The sequence below is a fragment of the Panthera pardus genome, unplaced genomic scaffold, assembly GCF_024362965.1.
Source record: "Panthera pardus isolate Hobbes unplaced genomic scaffold, ASM2436296v1 HiC_scaffold_12, whole genome shotgun sequence".
In the NCBI taxonomy this organism is placed as follows: domain Eukaryota; kingdom Metazoa; phylum Chordata; class Mammalia; order Carnivora; family Felidae; genus Panthera; species Panthera pardus.
In genome coordinates, this window is record NW_026526677.1 from 55567823 (window position 1) to 55583826 (window position 16004).

The following is a 16004-nucleotide window of genomic DNA, read 5'->3' on the forward strand; positions in this document are numbered from 1 at the left end:
CCTCTGACGGCGGGCGGCGTGTGACGCAGTCGGGCCCTCTGCGCGCTGCGCCCGAAGCGGCGGTCGGTGGCGGTGGTGGTAGCGGCGGCGACGGTTTCGTGGCGGCCGCGCGCTGCTCTCTGAGCGGCGGGTGGTGGACGGGCCTAGGCCTTCACTCCTGACACCTCCCTTCCCCCACCGCACCGCGGTAAGTCGGGAGCCGGGGCGGTGGCGGCCCGGGACCGTCAGGCTCCTCCTCTCCTCAGGGCGGGCGGGTGCGCGGGGCGTCCCAGGCCTCCTCGCCGAAGTCTCGCGCCCCGGCGCGCACCTACTGCCCTGAGGGAGGGGGCGGGGCCCGCGACCCTGCGGCCCCAAGGCCGGGCTCCTCAGGCGCTGGGAGGGAATCAATATCGGTGGAGTATGGGCCCCGGGGTCTCCAGTTGCAGCCTGCGCTGGAGGAGCGTCCGTGTATCTGGTGGTACTCATTCATTTGCCTGGCTGTGATTAGGTGGGCGGGCCCTTTGCGGGGGCCGCGTCTTAACTCCCTGACTAGGGTCTCCCCAGCACTTTCTTGACCGTAGTGTGGGATGGGCTTCAATTTGTCTTGGCTACTTCACGGCTTGCCAAGGTTTGCCCGAGGTTTAGGGTGGGTGGGTCAGGAGTTTGTTAGCTTTTTAAAACAATATCTGAGAATTAAGGTCGGTTTAGTGGAGTAAAAGGTTATTTTTTTGCCCTCCCACGTGTTCTTTGTAAAACTAGATGAGAAAGATGGGATATCTGGATTACTGTAGCCGGAAGGACCTTAGAAATTAAGCCAATCCTCCTACTGTACGTCACTAGCAAGTTTTATAGATGGAGAAACTGAGGCCCAGAGAAGGGACGGGATTAGTGAATACCAGATCTGACTCAGTCTAGAAAATATTCTCGTGTATCACTCTCCTTGGGTGTTCCAGCCTCCCATTTATTGGCGGCAGGGGTGGGGGGGCATTCGGTAGTTGGCAGCAGTCTTCAGTAGCGTTTCCGTTCTGGTTGCTACCAGGTCTGTTCATAGTAAGGCAGAAGCTTCATATGCGGTACCCTAACCTAAACTATGAGAACTCAAAAGTTGGTTAAAGAATGTCAATGATGTAACGTATTGGAAACGAATCGATAGGACTACATACATGTCTTTGGCTAGCTTCCTGTTTCAAATCTGAAATTTTTATTTGTATCAGCTGCTGGGGACTCAGAAGAGAGTCCAGTTAGTGGCTCACAGAAGCATTGGAATAGAAAGCAAGAAATATAGACAAGGCTTAGAAAGAGAGGCAGCAGTTATTTTGTAGTTCTGGTACCTCGGAACTCATGGTTCCTTTCTGGTACAGAATTCAAAGTATTGCAGTAGAGTAAGATGAGAAAATGAAACTGTGTTCGGAAGAGGAAACTAACTGGAAGAAAGAAAAGAGCAGTGGTCATGATCTCTGACAGTCTTATAAATTCAGAAAAGTGCTGGTTAACTGGGTGACAGATGGTATGTTTACTTGGAGGAAGAAGTTAGGATATTAAAAAAAAAACAACTTGGACAAATTGGAGGTACTGGGAAATACTTTGATAGAATTATTTTTTGACTCTTCATTAAGATTGGATGAAATTGAATTGAAAGTTGCCACTTTGATCTATTTACATTGGTCAGATCATCACTTTGCTCTTGTTTAGATGATGAAGCAAAAACTGAAAACTAGTGCATAAGAGCAGAGGAGTAGTAGTTTAAACACTGAGATGTGAACCGTGTATTTTCTGTGACATTTTCTCAGTTCAAGCGTCACCCTCTTCTGGGAAGCCTTTCCTGGCATTCTGTCTCCTGTAAGCTTCCCTAACACTTATTTGATACTTCTATTTATAGCACAAATCATTTTGTATTTTAGCTGTTTATCTTATTTAGACTGTGGTAAATATTTTTGTCTTTGTATTCAAGTTGCTTGGCACATAGTAGGCCAAGTAGTTTTTCCTTGAAGGGATAAACAAATATGGAGCAGTTAAATCTAAAAATAGTCTATAAAAAGACTGAGTATATGTGTGCTCCTGAAATATGGGGCCTAGATAAGATGACCCATACTGTTTGTATGTTACATGGTACTTTGGTATCTGACTTCATTCATGTCTACTAGCTCATAGATAGTTAAGAGCAAATAGAACTTTTAGGGAACCAAATTTACGGCTTGGAAGAAATTGGGTATTTTTTTGTGATATTGTGATATTTTTATTGTAGCAATGAACCTAGGAAGTAAGGGATAGTAGTTCTGATGTTTAATTTCCAATAGAGAGCACATTGTATTACATAGAGCATTGTAATTATGCAATTTGTTGAAAGATTAGAAAGAAATTAATTTAACAATATAAATATTAGAGGCAAGGCATGTAAACAACGGTTTTTGAGAATTTGGTGCATTTCTTTGGGTTTGGAATTGAACCTAAGTATTTGGCATCACATGTCTCTAGAGAAGATTTTTCATCCTGAACACTGTTGAAATTTTGGGCCAGATAATTCTTTTTGTCTGGGAGCTATGTTGTGTATTGGTGGATAGTTAGCAGCATTCCCCACCTCTACCCATTAGATATCCATAATACCCCCTCCCCAAGTTGTAACAATTAAGAAGGTTTCTAAACATTGTTAGATGTCCACTGGGAAGCAAAATTGCCTGGATTGGGAGATCACTGCTCTTGAGAATACATTACCAGTATTTCAGTAAAGTCATACCTTTATCTTACCTAGTGTATGCTTGTAAAGTCAGCTGTACAGATGCTTACATTTTGTCAAACTGTCCTTGAAAAACCCTTAAATTGTCAAAATCTGGTATCAGGCAGCTGAAAAGCTGAGAGTCCTAGAGTAACTTTCTTTAGTTTCTTTTATTTCCATGGTAGCCTCCCTTTCTCTGGGATAGAAATCAAGGTCTTTTTGAAAGGGGATAGGCCATTGGGTAAATAAAGCAATATCTAGTTCTCTTTTTGTGGAAGAGGGCAAAAGAGCTTGTAGTTGAATTGATGCGATTAAATGTGATGCTGTGGGATTCCATTATCTTTCATATTACTGATACATTTGATGTCATATGAATACGCATTGATCAGAAGTCTTGTCCTTTTGTACTGACACTGAATTGTCATATTGAAGAGTTTGTACTTAATTCAGTGTAATGCAGTTTTGTAGTAGAGAAATGAAAATTATTTCTTAAAATATAGCTCTAATTACCTAAGTCTGATACTAAGAGTGAGTTTAAGCTGGTGAGTAGTAGTGTAAATTGGAAGATGTCAAACTGGAATCTGGCAAATGAATTAGAAGGAGGCAGTAGGAATACTCTAGTACAGCAGTTCTCAAAATTTGAGGTCTTTGGACTCCTTTATACTTCTAAAAATTATTGAATACTCCAGAGAGCCTTTGTTTATATGGGTTATATCTACTCTTATTTACTGCACTAGAAAATTAAAATTAAAAAAAATTTTTTTTAAATATTTATTTATTTTTGAGAGAGAGAGACAGAGAGACAGGGTGAGCGGGGAAGGGGCAGAGGGAGAGGGAGACACAGAATCCGAAGCAGGCTCCAGGCTCTGAGCTGTCAGCACAGAGCCTGACACTGGGCCTGAACTCCCGAGCTGTGAGATCATGACCTGAGCCAAAGTTGGACGCATAACCGACTGAGTTACCCAGGTACCCCATACAAATTAAAAGTTTTAAAGATTTATTGACTTAAAGAAATAATCTCATTTGTTAACAATTTCATTTAAAAAATGAACCCCGAGAGTGGGGTTGTTTTACATGTTTGTAAATCTCTTTGATGTCAGGCTTAATAGAGGACCACTGGATTTGCAGATCTTTTGCATTAGTTGATAAGTTGTTTTGGTTGAAGTATGTTAAGAAAATCCTGCCTCATACAGAAAAGGGTGGAAAAGGGAGGAATGTTTTAATAACCTTTTCAAGTAATTGTAGGTATTCTCCTTTGACACTATACTTAACACGTTTCTAAAGATTTGTTGCAATATGGAATCTGAAACCATATTATTGAACTTTTGTACAGTGTTACATTAAAATTCATTGGTCTGTCTTGTACTTTGAATGTTTACCATGCATGATTTTATGACTTCATACATTGATCATTTAGAAATTATTGGTTCACCGGGTTATGTACCTCTTCCAAATGTTGACAAATTTAATTATAAAGTTGTTAACATTTCCACCCATCTCATCAGCTAAGTCTTTTAAGAATTGGGAAGTTGGCAAGCTCATAGTGGTAGACATAATTCTAATTTTTGTTTCAAGTCTCAATAACCATAGTTTATCGTTTATTCTCTGAAGTAAAAATGGTGTTTCATGAAAAAATCAGCTGGTTCAGCTTTCTACTCAGGTAATCACACAAGTGTTTTTCTTTGAGATAGCCCTTGTGTTTCCATTTACAAGAAGTGCTTTTGAGTATTTCCCATTTCATCTCAAAGAATAATCACGGAGTATTAAAAAGATGTGAAACACTTGGGTGGCTCAGTTGGTTAAGCATCTGACTTCATCTTAGGTCATGATCTTGCGGTCCATGAGTTCCAACCCTGAGTCGGGCTCTGTGCTGACAGAGGAGCCTGGAGCCTCCTTCAGATTCTGTGTCTTTCTCTCTGCCTCTTCCCTGCTCGTGCTCTGTCTCTCTCTCAAAAATAAACATTAAAAAAAAGAAAAAAAAATCCGACTCTTGATTTCGGCTCATGTCATGAACTTGAGATTTGTGGGATCTGGAGCCTGCTTGGATTATCTCTCTCCATCTCTCTCCGCCCCTCCCTCACTCATTCCCACACTCTTTCTCAAAATAAATAAACATTTTTAAAAAAGATGTATGCCGAAATATCAAGAATTAATACAATCAGTTTTTACTGCTTCATCAAAGGCATTCAAGTGAAAGTGGATTTTTTTTGTGTGCTGTAAGTGGGTGGCAGTGAAGAATTTAGTGACTATTTTAGAGCTTGGGTCATTGTCCTGATTCATGCTCAGGTTCCAGCATGAAACAGCAGGTTTGTTTTAAATATTTTTTTCAATGTTTACTTATTTTTGAGGGGGGGTGGAGAGAGAGAGAGAGAGACAGAGCACAAGCAGGGGAGGGGCACAGAGAGAGGGAGACCCACAGAATCTGAAGCAGGCTCCAGGCTCTGAGCTGTCAGCACAGAGCCTGACGCGGGGCTCAAACCACAAACCACAAGATCATGACCTGAGCTGAAGTGAGATGCTTAACTGCTTAACTGACTGAGCCACCCAGGTGCCCCGGTTCCAGCAGTTTTATATATCATTGGTTTTGCAACTCAGTGCTGAGGTTAGTACAGTTTAAAAAAAGAAAGTTAATATTTTAGTATTATTATGAAAATAGTTTTGACTTCGTGGACATCCTCGAAGAGGTCTCAGAGACTTTTAGGGGCCTTCAGACCTCACTTTCAGAACCATTAATCTACATTTGCAACAACATGGATGGAACTAGAGTGTATTATGCTAAGTGAAATTAGAGAAAGACAAATATCATATGACTTCACTCATATATGGAATTTAAGATACAAAACAGATGAACATAAGGGAAGGGAAGTAAAATTAATATAAAAACAGGGAGGAGGACAAAACAGACTCTAAAGTACAGAGAACAAACTGAGGGTGGCTGGAGGGGTTGTGGGGTGGGGGATGGGCTAAATGAGCAAGGGGCGTTAAGGAGGGCACTTGTTGGGATGAGCACTGGGTGTTACACATGGGGGATGAATCACTGAATTCTACTCCTGAAATCATTATTGCAATATATGCTAACTAACTTGTATGTAAATTTAAAAAAAAAAGAAAAGAACCACTAATCTAGAAAGGACAATGATTTTTCACACTGGTTCCTACAGCCCTAAGCTTCTTTGAGAGGGCTCAGCTGGTAGGGTTCTACTGTACCTATTCTTTACTTCAGCTAGAGCAGCTTCTCCTTATGTCTGTTTTATGTATTGGGTTCCATAGCTAAAAATACTTAAAAGCCACTAATCAAAGGAAGAAAGAACTGAGTGAATTAGAACTTTTTCAGGAAGGGAACAGTTCATCCTCCATGAATGCATTTTGCAGTTAGTAATCGCTTCATACCTTGCTTCCACATGCTGCTTTGACACAGATTTCTGATATCTACACACCTAACCCTTCTTGGTGGATTAAGCTTCTTAGGAAGAAATAGGTGAATGGATTTGTAGATTAAAGGTGTCCTGTTGGGAATAAGACTAAGGATAAGGATGTGAGTTGAGTGGAAGAGAGTGAATGATCAGAGTGACCTCTGTGTGTGTGTGTTGTGTGTGGAGGGGGTGTTTGTTTTTGTTTACAGTGATATTTTATGGTTGTATTAAATGGTCAGTAGGCGACAGTGAAGTATTGGGAAATCATTTTATGTGTGGTTTTTTTAACGAGGCATTGAGCAGTCAAGGCTTAGAGGGAGGGGAAATTAATTTACACTTTATTGTAAAATATATTTTGAAAAGCTAAAGAAAAACCTGCTTTTGGGGCCTCTGGCTGGTTCAGTCACTGGAGCACGTCTCTTTTGGGGTTATAAGTTCAAGTCTCATTTTGGGTGTAGCGATTACTTAAAAAAAAAACCCTACCTTTGAGGCGCTCTAGTTTGAGACCTTTTTGTCCTTTAGTGTAGGCCAGATAATCCCTATTGTTTAATTGTAGAAATTGAGGTCTAAGAGGTTGAATATTATTATGACAAATACAGTTACACGGTAGCAAGTGGCAGGGTGGTTTAAATTCCTTTTTTAACTTTAAATTTTGAATTAATTTTAGATTTACAGAAAATTGCAAAGATAGTAGGTGGCGGAGAGTTTTAAATACAGATTTGTCTCACTCCAAAGCTAATGTACTCTTCACTACTTTATAAAATGAACGTTATGTTAAGAGGATGAAAAATGGTGCTCAGCACTGTGAAGAAAGGAATTGTATTAGATAATATAGACTATTTTTAATTAATTTACAGCCTAATGGAAGAAATTGAGCAAAATCCAGATGCTTTTTACTAGAGCAGCAAACAACTCAGACACTCAAGTGGCAGGTATGACAACAAATATATTGCATAACTAAAAGCAGCTGGGAGGTATTAGTTTGTAATTATGTAATCGGGTTTGGAAAGGGAGAGGGGTGGGGATATGTTTTCATACTGATAAGAGTCTGAAGGTTCTAATCTAGGACAGTGTGAAGTAGGTGAGGCTTGAGTGGCAATTTTTATTTAAAAAATTTTTTAAGATTTTCTTTTTTTAAGTAATTGCTACACCCACCATGGGGCTCAAACTTACAACTCCGAGATCAAGAGTCACATGCTCTACTGACTGAACCAGCCAGGGACCCCTGAACAGCAGTTTTTAGAAAAAAAAAAGGGGGGGGGGACATAGTTTTTAGGGGAGAAAAACGAATGTTCTAATAAAAGGAATGACTTGATCTGGGATTGATCATAGGGATACAGTAAAACAAGAAGATAGCAGATGGTTTTGCTGGGATGTGATATTAGGTGATTAAGACTACGTCAACTTCTGGAATTCTAGCTAACTCTCCATCCTTCCTCTCCCATTCAAGGCAAAAGTGAACATTTTTCCTTTCAGTTTAACTCTGGATGATAATTCCCACCAGAATATTCTAGTATTTTTGTGAAGATTAGAGGAGAGGATAAATGAAAAAGTACTTTATAAACTGAGAAGTACTAGTTCATTCATCTAACATTTATTGTTTTTGCTCTTTACTGAGTTTGGTACAAAGGAACTCAGTGAAGGGGAAAGGAAAAATTACTTCCCAGTTGTGTAACTTTCTGTTGTCAGAGAGCAGCAAGCTTGCTTAGTCATTCAGATGCCACTCAAAGTTGGCAATTGCTGGGTTGTAACCATGTTTTAGGGTCTGTCCACCACTTTTCTGAAAGACGACTAAGTTTTGTCATGCCCAGAGTTCACAAAGCTCATAAAAGTTGGAGATATGTCAGGTTATTAAGCTTTATTTGGGACAGTGGGGGAATACTGGACACTGGTGTCTATTATTAAAGCTGCCTCTTTCTTGTATCTGACAGTCTGAATTATTAATTAAAAGATGTAGCACAGAGAGCAAAGTAAATTTAAGGGCATTGTCTTTTTCTGTATGGCACTATTTCATTTTAATTTTTTCTTTCCAAATATGTCTTATCCAAAAAAAACCCTATAATGAGTGTAGATAAATCCATCCATGAAGTAGTTAATCTTTGGAGGAAAGTTCATCTAGGTGATATAAATTGTCAATCCATAAGAGCGATTACCTCTCTGATGACCAGAAATCTCACGTTTGCCAGAGAAGTGTCTCTTTCTCCTGATGGTGCTAGATCACAATTGCCAAATTTGGGGGTTATAGCTTCCTTATTTAGTAAATGCAAAGTGATTTTTCCTTTTAGTTCATTGTCTAGGAGCTCTGGGCTCTGTATGCACAGCTAATAGTCAAAAGTAGCTTTGTGGAGGGGCGCCTGGGTGGCTTAGTGGGTTAAGCGTCTGACACTTGGTTTCTGCTCAGGTCATGATCTCACAGTTCCGTGAGATCAAGCCCTGTGTTGGGCTCTGCAATGGCAGCATGGAGCCTGCTTGGGATTCTCTCTCCCCCCGCCCCCCCACCCCTCTCTCAGTCCCTCCCCACCTTGTGTGCATGCTCTCTCAAAATAAAAAAAGTAGCTTTGTGGAGTCAAAAATAGCTTTGTGGTCCTTGGCAAGTGACTTCTTGTGCCTCAATTTCACCACTGTAAAATATGGATAAAAATACCTACCTCTTTGGATTCTTGGGAGGTTTATGTGAGATAATTCGTTACTTATTTGTTTGTTTATTTTTTGAGAGAGGGTGCAAGCAGGGGAGAAAGGGGGAGAAAGAAATTTCTAGGGAGGCTCCACGCTCAGCTCAGAGCCCAACACAGGGCTTAATCCCATGACCCTGGGATCATGACATGAGCTGAAATCAAGAGTCAGATGCTTAACCAATGAGCCACCCGGGCACCCCCTTACTTTTTTTTTTTTTTTAATGGAAAAATAGAGTTAGTGCAGATATCTGTCTTCGTCATCTAGATCTTTTGTTGTTGCTTTAATAGAGGAAATAAACATGATGGAAAAGTTTGGGTCCTCCGAATTCTCTGCCCCATGTCTCATTTACCTTCCTTTCTCTAGAGGCAACCACTTTAATGTATTTTTTCTAGTCTCCCTCTTTACTTTGACTATGTATATGCATATCCATAAATAACAGTGTATTGTTTTTTTCTATTGTACGTAAGCTGCCAAGTGTATCTTTTTGCAGTTTGCTTTTTTCATTAAGCATCTTTTCCTTGAAATAACTCTCATGGAGGTAACTTTGTCCAAATGTTCTGGTGGTGTCCTATTCTTGATATACCGTATTCTGGGTACGTATGTAGCGGAGTGCTCTGGTTTATTCCTTTAGTTGGGTAATTTAAGGTTAATTACATCACTACCTAATGAACTGATAAGCACATTATATGTTTATGCTGATAAGTATATTATATGCTTATCATATGAGGGAAGCTGGCCTTTGATATTAAAATAAAAGGCCAGATAAGATAGGTACACAAATACCCATTCTTAACCTGTGTACCTTATTTATCTGGTGCTCATTTCCCCTCTTTCTAATTCCCTATGGTCCAGTTCAGATTCTAAATACCCACAAATTTTCCCTCACATTTCCTGCTCAGATTCTGACCTAATTTTGACGACTTGTGCTTCTTGGCACTTACCTGATCATCCAGTTTTAAATGTGTGGGTCCTTTCTCAGGTTATATCAGAAGTTACAAACTCAAAATCTGTTGAGGCCAGGCACCTGATGGAAATAAGCGATGTTGGGTAGGTATTGTGGCACATTGGAGATTAAAGATTATATGGCTCTTACCAAAGGGGACATTTGCTACTAAAACTCCAGGCTATTATTGGATGATTACAGTTCTAGTTTGCTTAATCATTAGGTTTTTTTATGAGAGGCCCAAAATCTATTTTTCTGCCATAGCCCTGTTTTAAATGTTATCAGCTAGTTTGAGCTAATGTATACATACACACACAAACATTTCTATGTACATGCATACTTAGGTATATGTGAAATATGCCATATTTATAACAGGTCAAACAAAGAATTGTCTGCCAGTCGTATCCAGCCTTTTGTGATTGCTTCCTTTTTGCAACCTCTTAATTAAATGACAGATTCTACCAAGAATCTTCCCTTCCATGGCTTTCTTTTGTTGTGAGAATTCATGAAACATGATTTTAAGTTAGAAGTTACTTCTAAAGTACCTTGATCATTCAGCCTGTGCTTAAAAAACACTAGGGGCACCTGGGTGGCCCAGTGGGTTAAGAGTCTGACTTCAGCTTAGGTCATGATCTCATGGTTCGTGAGTTCGAGCCCTGCATCCGGCTCACTACTGTCAGTCTGTTGGTGCAGAATCCGCTTTGGATCTTCGTCTCCCTCTCTCTTCCCCTCCCCCTCTTGTGTTCTCTCTCTCAAAAACAAAACACAACATAAAAAACACTTAAGTGGTGATTGTCATTAATTTAGAAAATGAGTACAGTTTACCCTTGAACAAGCGTTTTAACTGCACTTGTCCACTTACATGTGGCATTATTTCAGTAAATATGAGAGAGTACTGTAAATGTATTTTCTCTTATGACTTTAACATTTTCTTTTCCCTAGCTCACTTTACTGTAAGAATGCAGTAAGTATGGGCGCCTGGGGGACTGAGTCAGTTAAGCATCTGACTCTTGATTTTGGCTCAGGTCATGTCTCATGGTTCGTAAGATTGAGTCCTGAGTCAAGCTCTGCATTGGCAGCACAGAGTCTGCTTGGGATTCTCTCTTTTCCTGCCCCTCCTTTGTGTGTGTGCATGTGCTCTTTAGCTCTCTCTCTCAAATAAACATTTTTAAAAAAGAATGCAGTACATGATACATATACAAAATATGTGTTAAAGAACTGTTTGTTATTGGTAAGGCTTCCAGTCAATAGTGGGTTATTAAGTACTTAAGTTTTGGGGGAGTCAAAAGTTAGAACACCTACTGCATTATTTAAAGGTCAACTGTATGTTTCAGACCCTATGTTAGGTTCTGGGATAGTAAACAAATGATACTGTCCATTACCCAGACAAGTTCATTGTGTATTAGGGAGAGTTGGAGATTTCAGAAGGTGAGCTCCCTGGGCAGCAGACTCTGAACTGGAGGTAGTCCTGCATGAGTTTTATTAGACAGTGCTCTTAGGATCAGCACGTTGGGAGAGAAGAGGAAATTGAGTTGTGATACGATCTTAATGAAGGACCCAACCAATCCTGTGGAGAATGTGAAGCCAGGAAGAGCCTTTAAAGTTACCCTTAGTTGGAGTGAAGAGGCCTGATTTTGCATATGGGCTGGTCCTAGGAAGAGGATATGACATTGGGTAAGGTAGCTCTTCAGCAGTGGCAGTTCTGAACAGGACTGACAACTGAGGGTTATCTTTCGGTAGTACTTCTCAGCAGCCGGGACAACAAATCCTTCGGTCTTGAACGGAGATCTGTGTAGTTGGTATTATAACAGATCTGTGTAGTTGGTATTATAACAGTGTCTGCTATAGTCAGAGTCAACATGGATACTTGTAAACAAATCATTATGAGCTGTGTAAGCTCAGCAGAATAACTGATTGTTAGAGGAAGTTAGGAAAGGCTTATAGAAGAGATGACATTTGAGCTAGGTTTTGAAGAATGAATTAGGTTGTTTGGAAGGAGTAAGTGTAAGGAAGGGGGCATCTTTCATTGAGTCACTGAGATTTCATAACATAGGCAGGAAAATGATTTATTTGAAGGGCAGAGAGGTAAATGCATTAGCCGTTATTCAGTTTCTGCCAATTGTAATGAAAATCATGAGGTCATTTGCAAAAATCTTGGTTTGTTTCCATGGTGATAATTAAAAAACAAAAAACAAAAAACAATTTAAGTCCCAGTATGATCAGGTTTGAGATTAAGCCAAGCTCATTGTGTCCAGAACCAAAAAGATAGGCTGAGCTTGAGTGAGAAGCTTTTATTCTAGGAATCCAAATTGGATTTTGGTTCCAGCGTTGTCTCTCATCCTTGAGTCAGAAAGATAGGCTGAGCTTGAATGAGAAGCTTTTATTCTAGGAGTCTAAATTAGATTTTGTTACCGGCATTGCCCCTCATTCTTGAGTCTGGAACAGATGAATTTCCTTAACACTGAACACGTTATTGTTTATTGCTTAGTATGTTCTCTCCTAGGATTGAGCGTATCTATGGGGAGTCAGAAGATAGTTTAAACTGAGGTTTTTCCACTCACTACTTCTTTGACCTTGGGAAATTTGGTAAACACTTGATCCTGTTTTTTTCATCCTGAAAGTACAGGTAGTGATACATAATACCATCATATTAGGATTGTTGAGATAATATATAAGAGCCTATATACTGTTAGGTGTTTTCCAGGGTATTTTATTGCTACTTAAAATCCCTTTGTGAAATATATGTGTGAGGTTAGGTTTTTGTTAGGATAAGATTATTAAAAACAAATTTTGATTGTTATGGAGCTGTGGGTTTGGTCTGTAGAATTCAGTACTATGAAACCCAAATTAACATTAAAATCTTCAACATAAGGATGAATGTCACAGAGGAAAACTATTACTTGGCTTTTAAATCCGGACGTGTCTGCTCTGTAGATGTCAGATTTACATGAACAACAGATTTCTGATTGTGGGGGTGAATAAGAAAATGGATGGCAAAATTATTGTAATAACTTTATTACAGTTCACAGTTTTTTGCTGTGCTGATGATGGGTCAAAAAATTTATTCAACAGATACAGTAAAGTGAGTGTATAGGGGCTCTGACTCAAGACAGCAGTATGAGAGGGATTGTGGTCAAAATGGAACTGTCCAGACATCTAACCCCTAGCACAACTGTCAATTCTGAATGCACTGTTGAAAAACAAATGTATAGATAGATAGACCCATAGCCAGGTCTAGACTTCTGCTGAGCTTCCAAGAATATTTTCCCTGGAAAGGAGAGTTACCAGTTAATAGGCTGAAGGCCCAGTCTGTCACTTTGTGACATCTGTTAAATTGAGAAGAGAGGAAACTTCAAGCAGATCTCATTACTGAAAGAGAAATGATGATTACATGAAATATAGTCTCTAGTTCCACGAGAATGCATTAGAGTCACTTGAACTTTTCAAAATACAAATGTCTATATCCTAACCCTGGACATTTTGGTCCTCATTTCTAGAATAGGGCCTGGGGGGTTTTATTTTGAAAAGCTTGTCAGCTAATTCTGATGTGGCTCTCTTGAACCAGTGGTTCACTGAGCTTTGTTTAATTAGAGTTATTAAATTCATGGATGTGGATAAAGAATTAAGTGTTGGAATTTTTTTTTGTAGGAGAGTTTAGGGGACAGAATGTTGATTTCTGTAAAACCATTAGGTATTTAGGGACAGCTTCATCTTTTCCAATGTTGCACAGAATGTTTCGGTTGTTGGAATAGCTGGAAGTACTAAAGGGACACTGGAACATTGTGGGGAGCGCTTCCAAATGTTGTATTTAATTCTATTATATGAATGAGGCATGATTTTACTAGAAGAAAAAACTGTTCCATCATGTGTATATAATAGAAAAATCGTCCTACCTGTCACAGAATCCAGATAAGCACGATTGGCTGTTTTTGAGTTTTTATATTAAAAGTACATAGTTTACTCAGTATTTTCTTGTCTGCTGATAGGTAAGTGGTAGCAGATATCTTAAGTTTAAGGAAAATTTATGAGGGGGACAGTGTTTACTTTGGAATAAACTATACCTTTAACTTGTTTTTTGGTCAAATCTAAGGGAGAGCAAACTTCTCTTTTGTACTTCTTGAAACACTTTGGTCCAACTCATTAAGTACATAGTTTAGATACTGCAGGAGAATCATTCATATGAGGTGGAGGGGGTTTCACCAAAGATTTTCTGTAATGTTTCCAAAGATAGAAAAGTAGGGGACCATAAAGAATGGTCTTAAGAAGTAAGACTCAAAGAGAATGTCAGAGCACCAGACTCTCTGGCATTTGGAGATGGGGGGAGGGGTATGCATAGTTTAAGTAACATTTAATATTGTAACATTTTATATACCAAAATAATAATAATAATAATAAGGCAAAAAAACCTTTTTGCAATGCAAACTATAGAAAATAAAGCCTAACAAAAATTTTAATTTCTCAAGTGATTATAATAGCAGAATATCATTGTGATTTTTAATGGATATTGTGCATAACCTCCTAGATCTGGCATAGTGGACCTGAATCCTTCATTAAAAGGGAGCTTTAAAAAAAAAGTTAAAAAACATGGTTTTAAAGGGATGGTTGATTATTGGTGGGATCTGAAGTTTAATCTCACATTATGGTACTGATAATTCAGCTCAATTTTAGAAGATCTTTTATCATTATAGAGTTTTAGGATATTGAATGAGATTAAAGATTATGCTATAGTTTGAATGGGCCTCAACTTGTAAAATGTCATATTTTTTGAAAGAATTAATTCTGTGGTCTTTAAAAAGTAATATTTTTTTCTTCTTTCAGCTATCTGAAGCAAAGACTCATTTTGAAGATGTTTAATAAGTCATTTGGAACGCCCTTTGGGGGTGGCACTGGTGGCTTTGGCACAACTTCAACATTTGGGCAGAGTAAGTTTTACAAAAGAACAAAAGAGGGGGAAAATATTAAGCTATTCTTATTAAGAACAAATCCATTCTGATGGCTGAAATAAAAAAACACAAGATATAACAAATGTTGGTGAGGATATGGAGTAAAAGGAACCCTCGTGCACTGTTGGTGGTAATGCAAAATGGTGCAGCCACTGTGGAAAACAGTAGGGAAGTTCCTCAAAAAATTACAAGTAAAATTACCTTAAGATCCAGTAATTCCACTGCTGGATGTTCACCCAAAGAAAACCAAAACACCAATTTGAAAAGATATATGTACCCCTATGTTTATTGCAGTGTTATTTACGATAGCAAAGATACGGAAACAACCCAGTGTCCATCAATAAATGAATGGATAAAGAAGATGTGGTGTATATATACAATGGAATATTAGTCATAAAAAAGAATGAGATCTTGCCATTTGCAACAACATGGATGGACCTAGAGGTATAATGCTAAGTGAAATAAGTCAGGGAGAGACAAATACCATATGATTTCACTCATATGTGGAATTTAAGAAACAAAACAAATGAACAAAGGAAAAAGGGACAAAAGAACAGACTCTTAAATACAGGGTCTGAAACGAATGAAAGTCTGAAACTAGGGTAACACTGTGTGTTAATTATACGTGAATAAATACATTTTTTAAAAGAACAAATCCATTCTGATAGCTTTAGACAGGAATTTTATTCATACTTTGGTTTTTATAACAAATTTTCTTTGAAAAATGACCAGATAGGGGTGCCTGGGTGGCTCAGTCGGTTAAGCGTCCCAACTTCAGCTCAGGTCATGATCTCCTAGTTTGTGGGTTCAAGCCCCACATTGGGCTCTCTGCTGTTAGGACAGAGCCTGCTTTGGATCCTCTGTCTCCCTCTCTCTCTGCCCCTCCCCTGCACACTCTCTCTCAAAAATAAATAAACATTAAAAAAAAGAAATCAAATAAAGATGCCCACCATCACTACTTCTATTTTAAAACATGACTGAGGGGGCGCCTGGGTGGCTCAGTTGGTTGAGCATCAGACTCTTGGTTTCCACTGAGGTCACGATCTACAGTTTGTGAGTTTGAGCCCCAATATATTGGGATATTCTCTTCCACTCTCTCTGCCCTTCCCCTGCTTGCTCACTCTCTCTCTCTCTCTCTCACTCTCAAAATAAACTTAAAAAAAATTTTTTTAAATGATTGGATGATATGATCTTGTTAAAATTTTTTAAGAGAATAGAAATAAGTTTCGAGTTTCTGTGGTTCTTTGATCATTAGTAGAAGGTACTTGTGGGACGCCTGGGTGGTTCAGTAGGTTGAGCGTCCAACTTTGGCTCAGGTCATGATCTCATGGTTCATG

The 16004-nt window shown here is 39.0% G+C and overlaps 1 protein-coding gene across 6 annotated transcripts in view; it reads left to right on the top strand.

Annotated features, from left to right (window-relative positions):
* Positions 1-5: 5 nt before the first annotated feature.
* Positions 6-16004, top strand: part of NUP98 (nucleoporin 98 and 96 precursor) — a 115482-nt gene continuing 99483 nt past the window's right edge. For 3 of the 6 annotated variants that reach the window (XM_019449623.2, XM_019449630.2, XM_019449631.2), the window contains exons 1-2: positions 6-187; positions 14543-14646. In XM_019449623.2, the coding sequence (XP_019305168.1) occupies positions 14571-14646 (76 nt within the window). In that variant the 5' untranslated portion in view covers positions 6-187; positions 14543-14570. Of the gene's footprint in view, positions 188-6962; positions 7038-14542; positions 14647-16004 lie in introns of all 6 variants that reach the window. The other 3 variants (XM_019449628.2, XM_019449629.2, XM_019449626.2) reach the window with 2 other exon arrangements.